At 32.2% G+C, this 18,792-nt stretch overlaps 2 protein-coding genes and 1 pseudogene across 2 annotated transcripts; all 3 read right to left on the bottom strand.

The window, feature by feature from the left end:
• Positions 1–317: 317 nt before the first annotated feature.
• On the bottom strand, positions 318–4,098 carry LOC131623166 (rust resistance kinase Lr10-like). The gene is made up of 2 exons (XM_058894170.1): positions 3,293–4,098; positions 318–1,545 (listed from the first exon to the last, which is right to left on the bottom strand). The coding sequence occupies exons 1-2, from the start codon at positions 4,029–4,031 to the stop codon at positions 461–463; spliced, it is 1,824 nt and encodes a 607-aa protein (XP_058750153.1). The 5' UTR covers positions 4,032–4,098; the 3' UTR covers positions 318–460.
• Positions 4,099–9,040: 4,942 nt separating this feature from the next.
• LOC131623162 (rust resistance kinase Lr10-like) lies at positions 9,041–10,166 on the bottom strand (annotated as a pseudogene).
• A 1,104-nt stretch (positions 10,167–11,270) lies between these two features.
• Positions 11,271–15,182, bottom strand: LOC131623161 (mitochondrial dicarboxylate/tricarboxylate transporter DTC). The gene is made up of 6 exons (XM_058894168.1): positions 14,876–15,182; positions 14,689–14,772; positions 14,330–14,391; positions 13,658–14,019; positions 11,779–11,993; positions 11,271–11,654 (listed from the first exon to the last, which is right to left on the bottom strand). Exons 1-6 carry the CDS (start codon positions 15,002–15,004, stop codon positions 11,598–11,600), a joined length of 909 nt encoding a protein of 302 aa, XP_058750151.1. The 5' UTR covers positions 15,005–15,182; the 3' UTR covers positions 11,271–11,597.
• Positions 15,183–18,792: the final 3,610 nt, after the last annotated feature.

Raw genomic sequence — 18,792 nt, 5'->3', positions numbered from 1 at the left:
ATATTAAATTTACCCTGTCTTGGCAATATACCAATGTTCATATATTTGATATCTTATGTTAGGGGTCACATGCCACAAATGAGCTCTCACAATTTAGAACTACTTAGCATATGGAATATGCAAGATTAGGAGCCATCGAAGAGAGTATATAAGAAAATGATTTGAGAAACGCCTCAGCAGCTTTGAACATGCAAGATTATTCAAAAATATTTAAGATTGTTCACGATGCAAGTTATTAAAGTCTACATTTTACATGCATGTTTTATGACTGAGTATGAAAAATTCATAGCGTCTAAATTAACATATGCTAATAAAAGTAAAGACACAAAAGTGCATGAAAAAAATTGTAGTACATATATACTAGTACCCTTTAAAACAGCACGATAGTTGGAATCAGTATCATTGGTTTCAATTTCATACACTATTGTACTTCCACTTCACCTGTAGTTCATGATGAATGTTAGTTGTCATTGAATTCATCTGCATCTGTTGACATGGTCTGCCATGTTAATAGAGATTGTGGATCAAGTTGAAGGTGTTGAGGAACTTCATCTCCTTCAAGCATTTCTATCACTTCATTCATTGAGGGTCGGTCATCTGGTTTCATTTGTATGCATTTCAAGGCAACCACAATCATCTTCATTGCAATATTCTTTTCCTCAAGCGTTACGTTGTTTGTATCTATTGTTTCCTCAAACTGATCATAAATCCACTTAGGAAAGTAGTCTTGCCAACAATTCTCTATATAGTTTTTGTTCTTTCTTTTACCTGTCATTTCCATTAGCATCATTCCAAAACTAAAAATGTCAGCTTTATGAGATATGCTTCCAATGTTCTTGTACAACAATTCAGGGGCCATGTAACCCATTGTTCCTCTTGCTGCTGTTAAAGTTAAAATACTTTGATCTATTCGATACAATTTTGCCAAACCAAAGTCAGATATTTTTGGGCTGAAATTCTCATCAAGAAGAATGTTATGAGGTTTTATATCAAAGTGTATGATTTGCATGTCACAACCTTGGTGTAAGTATTGAATTCCGCAAGCAATTCCAAGCGAGATATCATAGATTTTATCGTATCCTAATGAAGACGAGTTTCCTTGCTCTTGTGAAAATGTGTGTGTATCAAGAGAACCATTAGGCATAAACTCGTAGATCAGAGCTTGCTTTGTTCTTTCAGCACAAAATCCAATTAGCTCAACCACATTGACATGACGTATTCTTCCAATGGTTGCAACTTCATTGATAAAGTCTTGTCCATTGGTTTGAGAGTTAGTCAATACCTTAACAGCCACTCTACGTTTGCTCTGAAGCACTCCTTCGTAGACAGAACCATAGCCTCCTTCGCCTAACTTATGTTTGAAATGTTTGGTCATCGTTTTGATTTGAGAATAAGAGTATCTAATGGGTATGAAATTATTGTGACTTTGGATGAAATCTTCAACCTTGTCATATATGGATAAATGTTTTTTTCTCCATTTAAATATCAAAACCGCAATCACAAAGGGTGAGCCAAGAACAAATTTTCCAACAATCCATAGCAACACTATAAAAATAAATCAAATTATTAATAGAAAGATTACTATGATCTACAATTCAGGTGGAATGAAAATGAATGAAATGTGTTATAAAGTCTACCTTATAAGAAGCGCGAGTTTTATAATTCATGTGGTAGTTTTACAATATGGAATGAGTCTGATTCACTTTTGTTAAGAGTCCCACATCGGACAATATATGGCCTAAACATGTCCTTATAAGCGGGGGCAATCCTCACCCTACAAGCCGGTTTTGTAGGGTTGAGTTAGGCCAAACCACACTTCTTAACATGGTATCATGAGCCTAGTCCTGGGCGTGAGGGGGTGTGTTAAGAGTCCCACATCGGACAATATATGGCCTAAACATGTCCTTATAAGTGGGGGCAATCCTCACCCTACAAGCCGGTTTTGTAGGGTTGAGTTAGGCCAAACCACACTTCTTAACAACTTTTGAGTAAGTGCTTAAAAAGGGTTTGAGCAACAAACATGGAATTGGCCAAAAGGCTGTAAGAGTATGAATCCGCTGAATGGTGAGAGTAGTAGTAATAGTTCTAGTGGAGAAAATTGTGAAAGAAATTGTCTGCAGAATAGATCTTTGACTGCATATGTAAAAGCTATTGGAGTTGAGTGTATGGTTTGGTTTGGAGAGTTAGTGGATGTTAGAAAATTATGGAAATACACTTCTTTTTTTATGGTAGAGCAATACAAAAAAAGAGCTCAGTAGTGACGTGATTATCACGCCACAAACAGAAAAAACACTTCACAAATCATTATTTGCGACGTGGTCATTCACGTTGCAGGAGGCAAGGTGGCAACTTTTAGTGATGTGATTTTCACTTCACTAATTAGTGATGTGATTTTCACTTCACTAATTAGTGAAGTGAAAATCACGTCGCAACATTTGGACCAGAGTTTAATGCTTTTCAATTCAGAGCAGGCGCAGCAGTAATGAGTCAGTAAAAGCATCTTTATTAGTGACGTGATTTCCATGTCACTACCTAGTGGCATCCAAATCACGTCGCTAAATTTGCCTAGAGAGTTATAAAAATTATTAAGAAATTTATAAGGTTGGGGATTCAAAATTTATAAGAAATTTTGCAAATAATTTCCAAAATATTATTTATAAAATCTTACAATAGTTTAAAGGTGATCAAACAAAAAATTATTTATAAAATCTTACAATAATTTCCAATAAACTCTTAAAATAATAAAATTTATTTTTAAGTGTGTGAAATGGAAAAATCATCTATGTCAACTATTCAAGTTTAAAGGTGATCAAACAAATTTCAAAAATATTAAATTGAAAATTGAAAAAAAATAAGTATTTTAATAAAATACTAAAAGATTAAAAAATATATTGAAAATGCATTTCAGCCATTAATATTTATTCAACCTCTTCTCATACAGTCATACTCAAGTATAAGTAAATATAAATGAATGTTACTATATTTTAAAATATAAACAATAAAAAATTTACTTGTGTTAAAAATTTGCATCATATTTTATTATTATTATTATTATTATTATTATTATTATTATTATTATTATTATTATTATTATTATTATTATTTGTGGTTTTTTCATGTATTTTGCATATATTTTGTATTTAAAATTTTTTAAATATATTTTAATTCTTACAAACTTAATATTTTTGTAATCAATTACTTTTATTTATAAACAAGATGAAAAAACCAAAATATATTTTTTGTCAATTGCGTGGGAAAAAAATTGCAATCTACTGTAATATAATTGACTTACGAAGGAATATGTATGCAACTGCGCTTACGAAAGTGCAGGTGAGTGGCACTGGTTGTTCCTCACTGTCTCCCTCACAGCTTATTGGTCGCCAACGATGTTCGATTCCATTCACATACTCAGTCTGAACATCTGGATATTTGCTATTACATTTCACCTTTCCATCCCACCAACTCGTCACTACCTTCATCTCTATTCTGCATGACTCTTCTATATCTCTCACTTCTGATTTCAAAGAATCACCTACACCATATAAATATGAATATTGCTTTTCCTCATCAACACAACTCTCAGGAGAAATATCCCAATACCCGTCACCATCTACTGGTTTTTCGCATCTCATAACAGTTATAAATTCCTTTACACGAAGATAGGTCAAGAAGGAGACATTTTCGTACGGAAGAGAAAAGGAATTGATGATAGGGATGTTATTATCCGGACTAACTCCAGTCTCGATGTAACGGAATGAGGTGGAATTTGGAAAGGCTATGATGGCTTTGGAGAGACGTTTGCCATAGTTGAAGTAAATTACTGATCTGTTGTTTTCACATATAACTTCGAAAACGGGGGTTCCACAGCCCTCTCCAAGAAAAAATGAAGATTTGTTGTATACTATTTCGCAAGGCTGTTCTAATGGAGAGAAGCATGAAGATAAGCCCCGCAAATTAAAGACAAAGGAGTACACAATTATCATTATTGCAAAGGCAATCAAAATGATTAGTACCCCGCACGACACAGTCATTTTGATTTTCTGTATCTGATTTACTTAATCTCTTATGGCTGGTTGGTATATATTCTTTTCACTCACAGCCCAATAATGCCTCACGGGTCCCATTTTCACTTCAAAGTCAATTATGGCTCTTTCCATCACTCATTTTATCCTTTAAAGTCTGTACACTAATTAAGAAATATTCTTTCATAGATAAAATATTATGGCAAATTCTTTAGAAGAAATTATTTTATTTCTATTTAAGTGTCATTTTATAGTTTAATGTTATAATTTGTCAATTATACTCTTACTTTCTCAATAACTCAACTTCATACTTTTAATAAAATTAATTATTTTCTCCATTAGTTATTAAAAAAAGAAAGAGTGTATAATTGAATTTATTAGAAAAGGGAATAAAAATGAGGCTATAATAGGAAAAATAACTCTAACAACTCACTCTTGATTGAAGAGTAATTTGCAATGAAATTTATATTTAATAGTTATTTTTACAAACAGTCATATGCTCACGAAGTCACCGTTAATGCATACTAATTTGTAAGATGAAATAAAATATTTTGAAGCAAAACAAGAACCAACTCAAAACAACACTCGAAAGAAGCCCACCAAATAAAACATCAACATCAACAAACTCCAGTTTCAAAATCCTCCCAACTATTTCAAAAAAAAAACACATCTTGTACTATTAATCCACTCTAATCATTTTTCTTAATAAATAGAAAAATTCTTATTTCAATAATGAAATTTATGAACTTTGGCATGTTAAAATGGAAATTATGATTTTTGGCGTGTTAAAATGAAAATTATGTTATTTTTTTTAATTACATCACTCAATCATCATTCATTTTTGTTCTTATTTCAATGATGAAAATTATGATTTTTGGCGTGTTAAAATGAAGAGATTTTTTTCATCTCAAGACTTATGGGCATAGTAGAAGAAGGCTTCACCGCTCCCGCATGCAGCTCAAGAAAAAGAGTTGAAGAAAAATAAATAGAAAAATTCAGTGGTGCAGTTCACCTTGCAATAAATGGTGACTGATGCAATTTTCTAAGAATTATGGGAGCTAAAACTGTCAAAGAAGCGTGAAACACATTGCAGAAGGAGTTTTAAGGAAGCAATAAGATACTTGTCGTTGAACTTCAATCTTTAAGAATAGATTTTGAACTATTAAAGATGAAGGAGTTTAAGACAATTAAAGATTACTATCCAAAGTTAAAGGAATAATTAGTCAAATGAGAGCTTTCGGGGAGAATATTCTTGACAAGAAAATTGTTAAGAAAATTTTAATTGCTATGCCCCCAAAATTTGACCCAGTCGTGACAACGATTGAGGAAATCAAATATATGTCCACTCTATCAATGACAGAACTAGTGGGCTCTCTTGAAGCATATGAGCAAAGACTGTATAGGCATAAAGAAGATATACTCGAAAATGCTTTCGAGTCAAAGCCCAAATTTCAGCCCCAAAATAAAGAAAATGGAAGAAAGAAAAATTATGGAGAAACTTCCAGAAGAAGAGAAATTTCTAGAAATTTCCTTAAGAACGGGCCAGATAAAAATCCTCTAAGCAATATATGCAAAAGACTAGGTCACACATAGAAAAATTGTTGGTACCGTAGTATGCCACAATGTAGCTATTTCAGGCACGTAGAGAAAAATTGTCGGAACAAAAATAGACATTAAGCTAATATCGATGAGGAGCATGATCAAGAACAGTGCATGCTTTATGCCACTCAAGACGCAATCAAAAATATAAAGGAGGAAATTGGTACTTGGATATTGGATGCAGCAACCACATGGCCAAGGATGGGACTATTTTCAAAGGCATTGACGAGTCTTTCAAAGTCAAAGTTCAACTGAAAAATGGCAATGTGGTGGAATCAAAAGGCAAAGGCACTATCATGGTGGAGACAGATAAAGGTGCGCGACTCATCCATGATGTCTTACTAGTTCCCACCCTAAAAGAAAATCTTCTAAACATTTTCCAAATGATGGAGAGAGGCTACACACTTCATTTTAAAAGAGGTGTAAGCAAAATCTTAGACAAAAAAATAAAAGGCTCAAGATAGCCCAAGTGAAGATGGATAAGAGCAACTGAAACTTCCCGCTAAATTTAAAATATGTAACTAACACTTCCATGAAGTTGCAGAGGTTTAGGCCTTCTTTATGGTTTGTGTCAGCTATTCTGTTTTTGGTTAGAAAGTGAGCCATATACAAAGTTGCAGAGGTTTTTGGCTATTCTGCCTGCAGGATGAGTTTGTTTAGAACTGATGTAGTATGAGGACAGGTTTGGTACTGTTACTGTATGTTAATTGGAGAGGTATAAATTTTGTTTTAGATTTGATTATGGTCCTGCTTGGGCAAACCTCTAGCTTCTCTTGTATGAAGCTATGGCATTACTTATACTAGTTGATTTTAATAAAAAAATTCTTTGCCTTTTAAAAAAGAATCACCTCTAATAAAAATAATAATATTGTTTTTCCTCATCAACACAACTCTCAGAAGAAATATCGCAATACGAAACATCATCTACTGGTTTTTCGCTTCTTATGACAGTTATAAATTCCTTTACATGAAGATTGGTCAAGAAGGAGACGTTTTCATACGAAAGAGAAAGGGAATGGATGGTAGGAAAGTTATTATTTGGACTAACTCTAGTCACGATGTAACGGAATGAGGTGGAATTTGGAAAGGCTATGATGGCTTTGGCGAGACATTTACCATAGTTTAAGTAAATAACTAATCTATTGTTTTCACATATTACTTCAAAAATGGGGTTCCACGGCCTGCTCCAAGGGAAAATGAAGATTTTCTAATGGAATGGAGCATGAAGACGGGCTCTGCAAATCAAAGACATACATAACAATTATCATTATTGCAAAGGAAATTAAAATGATTAGTCCACACGACAAGGCCATTTTGATTTGCAGATCGACCTTGCAATTTTCTTTATCTTCTCGACTCAGTCAGTGATGGCCATAATGCTAGGAAAGCAATGTGCTCAATATTAGACACTAAAGAAACAGTTGGGTCATGATAAGGCTCCATGTACTTGGTGAAACCAACGAAGTCTTTGTCAAAGTGATGATGTTCTCATCATTTTCTGTTGGGTCAAAAATCTCATCTGTTGGACGAAGGCCAGTGATGGTGGCTATGTCGAAAAATATAAAGATTAATATAAATTGTCCCTTTTTTTTTATCTTTTAGAGTTTGTGTTCGGTTCTTTTTTCTTTTAAATATCATTTTAAATAAAAACGATTTATTAACTACAAACTGTTTTATATTCAATACTTTAATAGATAAATTATTATTAAATTAATTTTATAATTAAAAAATATTCATATACTAATGATATAAAACTTTATAATTCTTTATTAAAAATTTCTCAAATTGATAAATTGTTAGTTATATAAATTTATAGCTCTTCAACTAAGGGAAAAACATTAATCCACATAAGTAATTTATTTCAATAAAAATATTGTTATTAACAAAAGTATTATAGATACATAAACATTAAAAAATTCTCACTCAATCATTTTTAACATTGATAAGAATAAAATATTAATTTATATTTTTCTCGTTACAAATATAATTCTAAAATAATATTATAACAAAATATTTTTAATGAAATATTTGACATAAATCTAATATAGAAATTTCTATTTAAAGTTTAAGAAAAAATAAATATATGTAATAGGTTAATTGAATAATTATGAGAAATTATTCAATTAATATTATGAGACTTTATGTATACAATTTTATTTTTTTCAAAATATTATCGATAAAACAACATTGATGCTAATACAGTAAATATTTTTTAATTGTCATAAAAAAATCATAATAGAAATTTTCTTTTAAAAAATACAATTGATTGACAAAATTCGAAGATGTCACCATTAAAATCTATCATATAAGTTATTTGAATGTCACTTTAAATAAGAATATTTTATTAACTATAAACCATTTTATATTCAATATATTAATCGATAAATTAGGAAGTTAACATGTTGACTCAAGAACGAGATATCATTTTGCATGACATTCGTTTCAATTTAGCAAAAGCCCAGAACCAAATGAAAACTCAAGCTAATAAACACCGGAGAGATGTCTCCTATGTTGTTGGGGATTGGGTTTATCTCAAATTGAAGCCCTATAGACTCAAATCTTTAGCAAAGAAGATAAATGAAAAGCTTAGTCCTTGTTTTTATGGCCCTTATCAAATTACTAAGCTCATCGGTTCGGTTGCTTATCAATTTGACATTCCTGCTGAAGATTTAGAACTTCAAGTTGAACCTCAAGTTGTCATAGATGTCCGTACTAATGTTGCCAATGTCGTAGAGGTTCTCATTCAATGGAAAGACTTACATATATAAATGTTGTACACAGTTAATTGTATATATATAAATGTTGATGCAGGTGTAACTGCTACTGCAGAAAGTAATTCCCTGTATAACTGCAATAAAGTTTTATGTTTGGTGTATTATTCTCTCCTTATCTAGGAATACTATTCAGAATCCATCAGATGTCCAAATCGAACAAAAGTTAAAACACATGTCACCAAATATTAATTTTCCCCTATATTTGCAATATTTCAGTGTTCAAAGATTTGATATCTTATGTTAGAGACCACTTATGCCACAAATGAGCTATCCCACAATTTATAAACTACTTAGCATATGGAACATGCAAGATTAGGATCGAAGTAGAGCACATAACAAAATGTTTTGAGAAGTGCCTCAGCACCCTAGTATGCATATTGTCAAATTGTGTAACATGCATCGTTGTAATTAGAAAATGAAGAAGAAATCAATTGCATGATGAGAGGAGAGGCTTATAGGAAATCATTAAGATTGCTCAAAAATTATTAAAATTGCTCATGATGCATGTTTAATGATTGAATATATAAAAGTCATAGTTTCTAAATTAATATATACTAATAAAAGTAAATAAACAAGAATACATGAAAAAAATTATAGTACTACTTATCTACTAGTACCCTTTAAGTATGCTTGATAGTTGGAACCAATAGCATTAGTTTCATTCTCCACATGCACATGATGGGTGTTAGTTGTCATCAAATTCATTTGCATCTGATGACATGCTCTGCCATGTTAACATAGATTGTGAATCAGGTGGAAGGTGTTGCGGCACTTCATCTCCTTCGAGCATCTCTATTACTTCATTCATTGATGGACGATCATCTGGTTTCATTTGTATGCATTTCAAGGCAACCACAATCATCTTCATTGCAATATTCTTTTCCTCTTCGGTTCCATTGTTTGTATCTATTGTTTCCTCAAACTGATCATAAATCCATTTAGCAAAGTAGTCTTGCCAACAATTCTCTATATAATTTTTGTTCTTTTTTCTACCTGCCATTTCCATTAGCATCATTCCAAAACTAAAAACATCGGCTTTATGAGATATGCTTCCAATGTTCTTGTACAGCAACTCAGGAGCCATGTAACCCATTGTTCCTCTTGCTCCTGTTAAAGTTAAAATGCTTTGATCTATTCGGTACAATTTTGCCAAACCAAAGTCGGATATCTTTGGGTTGAAATTCTCATCAAGAAGAATGTTATGTGGTTTTATATCAAAGTGTATGATTTGCATGTCACAACCTTGGTGTAAGTATTGAATTCCGCGAGCAATTCCAAGTGATATGTCGTAGATTTTGTGGTTGCTTAATGAAGATGAGTTTCCTTGCTCTTGTGAAAACGTGTGTTTTTCAAGAGAACCATAAGGCATGAACTCGTAGACCACGCTTGTTTTGTTCTTTCAACACAGTATCCAATTAGCTCAACAATATTGACGTGACGAATTCTTCCAATGGTTGCAACTTCATTGATAAAGTCTTGTCCATTGGTTTGAGACCTGGTCAATACCTTAACAGCTACTCTGTGTTTGCTTCGAAGCACTCCTTCATAAAGAGAACCATAACCTCCTTCACCCAACTTATGCTTGAAATGTTTTGGTCATTGTTCTAATTTGTGAATAAGAATATCTTACGGGCATGAAATCGTGGTGGCGAAGGATAAAATCTTCAATTGTGTCATAGACGGATAAATGTTTTTTTCTCCATTTAAATATCAAGACTGCAACCACAAAGGGTGATCCAAGAACAAATTTTCCAACAACCAACACTGTACAAATAAATAAATCAAATTGTTAATGGAAATATTACTCTAATCCATAGAAAAGTGTTGAATATTGATGATGGGGCAATAGTTATATCATCAGAAGTAACTCCGGTCATGATGTAACGAAAGGAGGATGAAGATGAGTTAGAAGCTACAATGGTGTCCGCATGACGATAGCCATAGTTGAAGTAAATTACTGGTTTGTTGTTTTCACATATTACTTCAAAACTCGGATCCTCACACCCGTCTTCAACTGAACCGTGTATGGGTTCTTTGAATATGATTCCGCATGGGCGTTCTACTTCGCATGGAATAATTAGAAATGCACATATGATTGCTATCGATGTCATAAATACAGTGTAGATGATTATTCTCCCGCACATCATAGTCTTTTTGATTAATTTCCCACACGACAGAGCCATTTTGATTTTCTGGAGCTTACAGTCTTCTCTATCTGCTGGAGGCTGGAGCTGCCTGAACTAATTCATTTCATTCACAGCTGACTTCGAGTCAACCATATGAACCGCCTCATGGGTCAGTCAACTTTTACTCTTTCCATCACTCATATTTTATCCTAAATTTGGATCATTAATGATGAATCTTTTATTTTTCTTGTTTCTATATGCATAATTGCATATGTTGATTGATCGCGGTATCATGTTTAGTTGTGAATAAGGTGATCTTAGCTATAGTTACTCTATAGTTATTCTATGGTTGTAGAAATATGCACCATTAATTAAACTGTGTTAACAAAAGATTAGTTCATTTTCGTTGGGTCATTGTTCTAATAATTATAAAAATGAAGAATGGCAATGAGACCATCGTGGGGATGAGACCACGTGCGACATCAGGCAAGGTGCAGCAGCATGCAAAAACAATGAGATATCTAAGGAAAAAAAGAACGAAACATACTTTTGAATGGTTGGCAAAGAGCAAGAAGTATGGAGAAACAAAAATGTTAGAATCCTACATAAATTAAAACAAAAACAAGAATGCCATTTCCAAAGATAATCACATATTTCGATGAAAAGGAAGAACTATAACAAAACAAACTTTAAAAATCTATTAAAAAAACAAAGCATTTAATATATAAAATGTACTTGAAGGAAGAAGGGAAAAAATTACAAAACTTGATGTAGAAAAGGTGCCTGAGATAGAGTACTTATTATTCTAGTTTAAAATATGATATCTCCACAAGTTCTCCATTCAAAAATGGGATTTATACTAATGTTACTGGTGCTCCAACCACATGAAATTCTATATGACTGATACATTGTAATTGATGTTAATAAATTCTCCGCTTGAATTGCATGACTATTTAAATCGTAAAAAAAAATATCAGATCCATTGGTGTTCAATTTCCAAAATCGGCTAACAACACAGCCAACAAATTATTCAATGCTGATAGATTGAATTCAACAGCAAAATGATCACCCATCACCTACAATCCATAACTCTTCTCCAATTTCTGAAGCTGGTTGAGGAAGATCCATGTCATCTGGCATATAAGCAACATATAAACTTGAGAAAACACTCGGATATAAATTATTATTAATAGTAGTAGTAAGAGTGATATAGCAAATATAGCAAAGGCGAATGAATCGTTGTGAAGAGAATAATACCATGACATGAGGAGCAATCCTGACACAATAGACAGGGAATCCGGTGTAAAATTTGAAGGGTCCTCCTGCTTTGAAGGTTTTGACAGCACAGTCAAGAGAGCCTGTGTATGGATATTTTCCTTCAGCATCAGGTTGCATCTTCTGAATTTGAGTCTTCACGTAATCGAATGGCAAACTGCAAGCTGCTGCGAAAAACCCAGATACACTGCTAGCACCTGAACAAGAGATTCAATAGCAAATTGTGAGAATAAACTCTTTTTCGCAGTATAATATAAAGGGACTTTTGCATATGTAGCTTAACTAATGTACACTATCCACATGGAATATCACATTTCAAATTAGAAGACAATTAGTGTGAAACAAAGGAGAATCGTTGATATATAAGGTCATGTTTGGATAAACAACTCGACTATAAGTGCTTGTGTATTTTGATATTTCTACAACAAAAGTTAAAATAAAGTCAAATTGCTTTCATATAAGCGAACTTGGAGAACTAATGGAAATAAGCTGGAAACAACTTATAGACATTCCATAAGCTTTTGTTATGAGCTCTCTCAAATAGTCTCACACGGACTTATATCAATTACGTCAAATAAGCCACAACACAAACAAGCATTAAGTGAGATATTGTATAAGCTTTTGTTATGAGCTCTCTCAAATAGTCTCACACGGACTTATATCTATAGATTACGTCAAATAAGCCACAACACAAACAAGCATTAAGTGAGATATTGTATAAGCTTCTGAAATATCAATACTGCCAATTTTACCAGAATCACAAATTGGTATGCAAATAATTGAAGCAAAGAGCACCAGACAAAGTTCAAGAGACAAATTGCAAGAGCACTTATAGAAACAACAAAACCATACATCAAAGGGTGAATAACTAGATATACAGTCCCTTGGGTATACAAAAAGAGTTTTGATGTGTACACAATTCTTTAAGCTAAATTTTAAGCAAGAAATAAGTAAGCAACCAATTATTGAGAGACACTCCCCAACACTTTAAATTGTAGCAATCACACACCTAATAGGAGTTTACTTGGCTTAAAATTTTCAGATGTAATGAATTTGTTAAAGGTATCCAATCCAACTAGAATTGCAAAGTTAAAACAATCTGAATAATCTACGTGTATTTTGGGCACTGTTGATTGTTCATAAATTTGTTAAATTTCTCATGTAAGAGAATTATTCAGATTGAATAACCATATCTAACCTCCATCTTCATGTATCACTTAAATGACAATACTACTTGTATTGTCACTTCAGAGAAAGATATGAAAGGAATGCATTTACAATGCAAACTTGAAAGTAGGGCAGTCAATAAGTTGAGCCAGCTTATGTGCCACTCAGCTAGTCAGCTCAATTCAGAGATATGATAATTTTGACTTATTAAATGAGCCAAAATCGAGCTTACATACATTAACTTATTGAATCGTGAACCAACTCTAATTGCAATGATGTTATTGAAATCATATATTTTTCCAAGATTCTATGGTATCTTTTGTACCCATATATTTTTCCATCAAAAAAATTGAAATTTTTCTAGACAATTTTGCTTAGAAGCATTTTCCAAAATGAAAATAAGCAGAACTAAAGATGAACTAGGATGCAATTATTCAGTTTATTGCAATCAAAAATATATTCAAAGGAAAGACAAAAGATAACAAGTAGGGAGCTATGTAATACATATCATAATACCTATGATTTATACATGAATCTAGTTTGCTGACAACACATCTAAATTAGAGGTAGATTAAGGAATTTCATCTTTTGTTGAAAGAAATTTAGCAAAATGTTGCAAGCATTCAACACTCGCCAATAATTTCAGCAATATGTTCAAATAAGATTAGTTAACAATATCAAAATGGTTACTTACCAACCACAGTAGGCATTTCACCTAGACCAACGGTGTCCTTGAAGAACTCAACACTTTGATCATAAGATGCAAGCATTCCCATGTTCAATGCCATGGCTCTTACAACAGTAGGCCCAGCACCCTTCCAAAGTGACAGAATCCCCTCATCTGCACCAATACGGTAAAGTGCCTGGATGGCGTTTGTGTAGTTTCTGCGCTGAGCAATAGGTAAAGTTGCATCAGCCTGCATACGAATGAGTGCCAAATCAGCTGGACTACCAACAGATGCTCCAATAGCACCAGCAGTCAGCCCACATAGAGCTTTTTGGTAGAGTGGCAGGGGCTTGCCATCATTAGCCTCAATCGCTTTATTTGTCAAGATCCTACAGAACATTAAGACAATTAAGTAAAAAAAAATCACTAAAACCATAAAATAAGCATTGCATAAGCAGTGCAACGGACTCACACAAAACCACAAAAAGAAAATCAATAAAACATGTTATTTTGACTGACTTAATGACCTGTTTGCAGCACAATGTAATTTCTAATGAAGGCGAATTCAAAAAACCCTACTCAGAAGCTAAATCAGCCGCTTCTGAAGAAAGCTCTAAACGAAATCACATCATAAAGCCATTATTTACGAAAGTGAATCCAAATCCAATTGCGACGAACAATGCAATCATAACAACTTACCTAAACGTTCCAAGTCGAGCAGTGGTGTAAGTAGCCTGCCTGAGTAACCCAGCTGATAGACCCTGCAAGAAGTGATTCATTTTAGACTTCACACACCACTAGATTCATATCTCAACAAAGAAAAAATGACAAAAGCAAATCCTAAATTGCCAAAACATTGTCTCATAAGCCAAACCAAAATCAGCATATAAAATCCCTTTCAACTAACAGATCTATAGGCAGGTAAAAATAAAAATAAAAATCAATAAAAGTAAAATGTATATGAATCAATAGCAGAATCATCCAACATTGAAATCATCAACACAAATCTTATCTAGAAAGAATAAACAAACAAAGATCTATGAATGGAAGAAAAAAACCTTATAGAAGGCACCAACACCCTCATTCTTGAGCATGGTAGTTGTGACACTAGCAGCAGATCCTTGACCGAGTTGAATCCTAACCTGAACAACAACAAAAAATCACAGATCTGAGTATAATTTCAAAAAACTTCAAAAAATTTCAAGAAATCAGAAAGAACAAGAAACCAATCTAGAGAAAACGAACCTTGATCATATCGATGGGCTGAATGACACAGGTTGCAAGCATGCCGGAAGCACCGCCATTGACGAAAGGCTTGATGGTTGGCCAGAAACCAGAAACGAGAGCAGGCTTGGGCTTCTTCTCTTCTGCCATTGTTGGTGTGAGATTGAAGAGAGAGTTTAGCGAAGAAAACGAGAGAGAAAGAGAGAGAGAGAGCTGAAGAATGAAGGGAGTCCAAGAGTTTTTATAAGCCTTTTATTGTTTGTGGCTTATTTTGCTTTGGACACACAAAGCACAATGCTCGCTTTTTTCTCTCTCTTCTTTCTTAGCCCAACAAATAAGGAAAACGATGAAATGGAATCAAGGGTATTGTAATAAATTAATGTGGTTTTTTATTTATTTTTTAAATTTTTGACCTCACTTATTCCATGTTTTACAAAATGGAATATCAACATTGAATTTCATCTCATATCTATATAATGTACTATAGGTATTGTTTTAATAACAATGATTTTTAAATAATTTATACTTTATTTAATTTTGTATTTATTTAAATTTATTCTTAACTAAAATATTAATTACATAATAAATATAAATACATAATGAATCAAAAGGATGTGAAACAATAAAAAAAAAGTGAAATGCATTAATATAATAGAGAATATATATATATATATATATATATATATATATATATATATATATATATATATATATATATATATATATATATATATATATATATGTGTGTGTGTGTGTGTGAGACTAAAAAACATACAAATAATACTCTATCTGTCCCAGAATGGGTGACTCAGCACACCATTTCACGATTAAGAAAAAGATATAAAATTAAGAGAGAGAATATTGTTTTTACAATAATACCCTTATTATGTATTGGAAATTGTGAAATATATATTAATTAGAGGGTAGAATTGAAAAAAGTATATTAAAAATTGAAATTGGTCATTATTTTGGGACATCATTTTATTTTAAATGGGTCTCTCATTGTGAGACGGAGAAAGTAAATAAATATAGTCAACTATACCTAAAAATAAAAAGTAAAATAGTTAATTTTATTTATTCTAATGGAATTTGCCTAAAAATTTATGTAGAAGAAGAAGTATTTGTTATTTTATATTTTGTTTTATTTTCTTAATTTATAATTATGTCAACAATGATATTTGATTTAAATTTAATCACATTTTCTATATTGAAGAAATTGTTTTTATATTTTGTTCCTCTCTCATTTTTTGTCACTAAAAATCAATGAAGTGTAAATTTTTAAAAATATATTTTTATTTATAAAATTTCGTAAATTTATATTATACGATGACTTGTTGTGTTTTATAAGTGATATTTTATTTTATTTTTAAATTCATCATAAACAAATTGTTTTGAATCACTTAATAAGCCAACACGGTGGGAACACTATATTTATTGGGTCAAATGAAACTACAACACTGCGAACCACTGGGCTTTCACAGTTCCAAATAATACTGAACCACTGGGCTTTCACAGTTCCAAATTGTATATGGAATAGCTCCACCGGCATTATTAGACTACATAGCAGGCTCTACTCAATTACAGACAATGGAAACAACCTTGAAGGAACGCTCAGATGTGTTACAAGAATTGAGGAACAAGCTCGCAAAAGCTCAAGTAACCATGAAAAGGGTGGTTGATCAGAAGCTCTTCCCTCACAAATTTACGTGGGTGACCTAGTGTTTGTCAAGCTATGCCCTTATAAGCATAATTCAGTGGCAGAGTGACGAGTACCCAAGCTATTCAAACGCTAAGCTACTATGGACTTTTTAAATTGGTAAAGGCGATATGATAAGTCGTGTTTTAGTTGGAATTACCTCATGCTAGTAGAATTTATTCTGCCTTCCACGTGTTTCACCTGAAACCATGTTTCAATTATGAGACAACTGAACCAATGTTGCCTAGTGAGTTAATGAGAAACCAACGTCAAATCAAACCACTGACTGTCATAGATGGTAAGAACGATATAAACACATTACAGGTGTTGATTCAGTGGGCAAGGTTATTTCCTAAGGACGGACATAGGAAGATTACTAACCTATGAAGCATATTTTAATTTTCACCTTTAGGACAAGGTGAATTTTGATGGCCCCAAGAATGTCATGAAACCATTAAAAAATAGGTCTAAGAGGAGATAATTAGAAGCCTAATTGAGGAGGAGCTAACTCCTAGACCAAAAACCAAAAGGAATGCTTACAAGCTCAAACACTTCAAAAATTATGTGATACCAATGTGAAAGAAAGAGAGTAAGAAATTATTGATAACTCTAGAATATTCCATAGTCAAGACTCACTATTGGTAAGTCAAGAATATTCCATAGTCACAACTCACTAAATTGTTGAGTCACTAAGAAATTTGTTAAGAAGTGCCTTGGATTCTAGTGAAAATTGTACTATTTACCTTATACATGAACGAAATCAAAGAATTTGAATGATACATGAATGAAATCAAAGAATTTGAATGATAATGGTTGTTAGTTGCAAGGGGTAGAATCTAACCAATATCACTATTTCTGTACTACATTCATAAAACACATTATTATTTTCATTAATATTAATAATAATAATAATAATAATAAAAATAACTATAGTTTCTGGATATTTTTGTTATGTGAATGTCTAAATATTATATATATATATATATATATATATATATATATATATATATATATATATATATATATATATATATATATATATATATAAATATAAAATAATACCAGTAACGGTGTCCTAAGAACACAAATTAATACTATAAATAAAAATTGCGTATTGATTTTATTAAAATTTAAACTTATTGTGTTTTTCAATGCTAATTTTCATTCAATTTTTTTTTAACATACCATCATGATCTTAGATTTTATTTTGTGATAATACAAGACCGGCAGTATTCAATCGATCAACACGTACCATCAGATACTGCATTAGCATAAGTTCTTCATATGTAATTTCTTATCAATATCAATATATGTTTTAAAGATTTGATATGGTGTTTTCATGTGTAGCCTTTTGTCTACGGCAAAATACAGGAAAGATAGAGATTAGTAGGTGACACGGAAAATTTAAATTTTAATAGCTCGTATGGTAGGTTTGATAGAATAAAAGTAGGGAATTTCTTACAACATCCAATATTTTCTAGCGCACCGTGCAAAAATATGTAAATGTCCTTAGTTTTTGGAAATGTATTTTTGGAAGCATTTCATGAACAAGATCTTATAGAAAAGCAGAGAACTAACTAGAAATGCATTTACAGGAGGGACTCGTAGTTATATTTCCAGAATGTATTGACACAAATACTCACGTCGTCTCTTCCCCTTCTTCATTTTAGAAAGTCATTTTGAAATTCTCAAATTCAAAACCCTCTCAAACATCATTGTTCAAGCTTCATCAACCAACAAAAATAAAAAAAATTAAGTGTTTTTTGAACTTTTTTGAAGTTAATGTAATTGCATTTAGAAATTGAGTTTTAGGTTAGATAATCGAAATATTTTTAGTGTTTGCAACCTTAGAAGTAGGAATAAACGTTTTAGTAAGGTTGTTTTTACGATCAATTACTGCTTTTTTTAGGTTTTAGTAGCTGAGCTTCACCATTGACAAAGCAGAAAGTTGCAGGTCGTACCGGAGATACATTTTCGATGTTGTTCAATGTTTACATAAAAAACCGGAAATGCATATCCAATTTTAGTTTGTTTGGATTTTTTTCCCATTTTTTGAACAAGACTCTTTTGGTAACGTTTGTTTCGTACTTGTACAAGAGTTGTGGCTGAAAAGACCATATAGGTTGAGATACGACAGGCTTACGCAACATGCTTCAATTCGGAGGGAAATGAGTCAAGCATCCCAGGCTCCTTCTACCTCTAGACAGATTATGGCGGAGGAGGCTACGGGTTCTGGTGTTCA

The sequence above is a fragment of the Vicia villosa genome, unplaced genomic scaffold (genome assembly GCF_029867415.1).
Source record: "Vicia villosa cultivar HV-30 ecotype Madison, WI unplaced genomic scaffold, Vvil1.0 ctg.000053F_1_1_3, whole genome shotgun sequence".
Lineage (NCBI taxonomy): Eukaryota > Viridiplantae > Streptophyta > Magnoliopsida > Fabales > Fabaceae > Vicia > Vicia villosa.
Note: the sequence above shows the minus strand (reverse complement) of the source record. Positions and strands in the feature narration are given on the sequence as shown.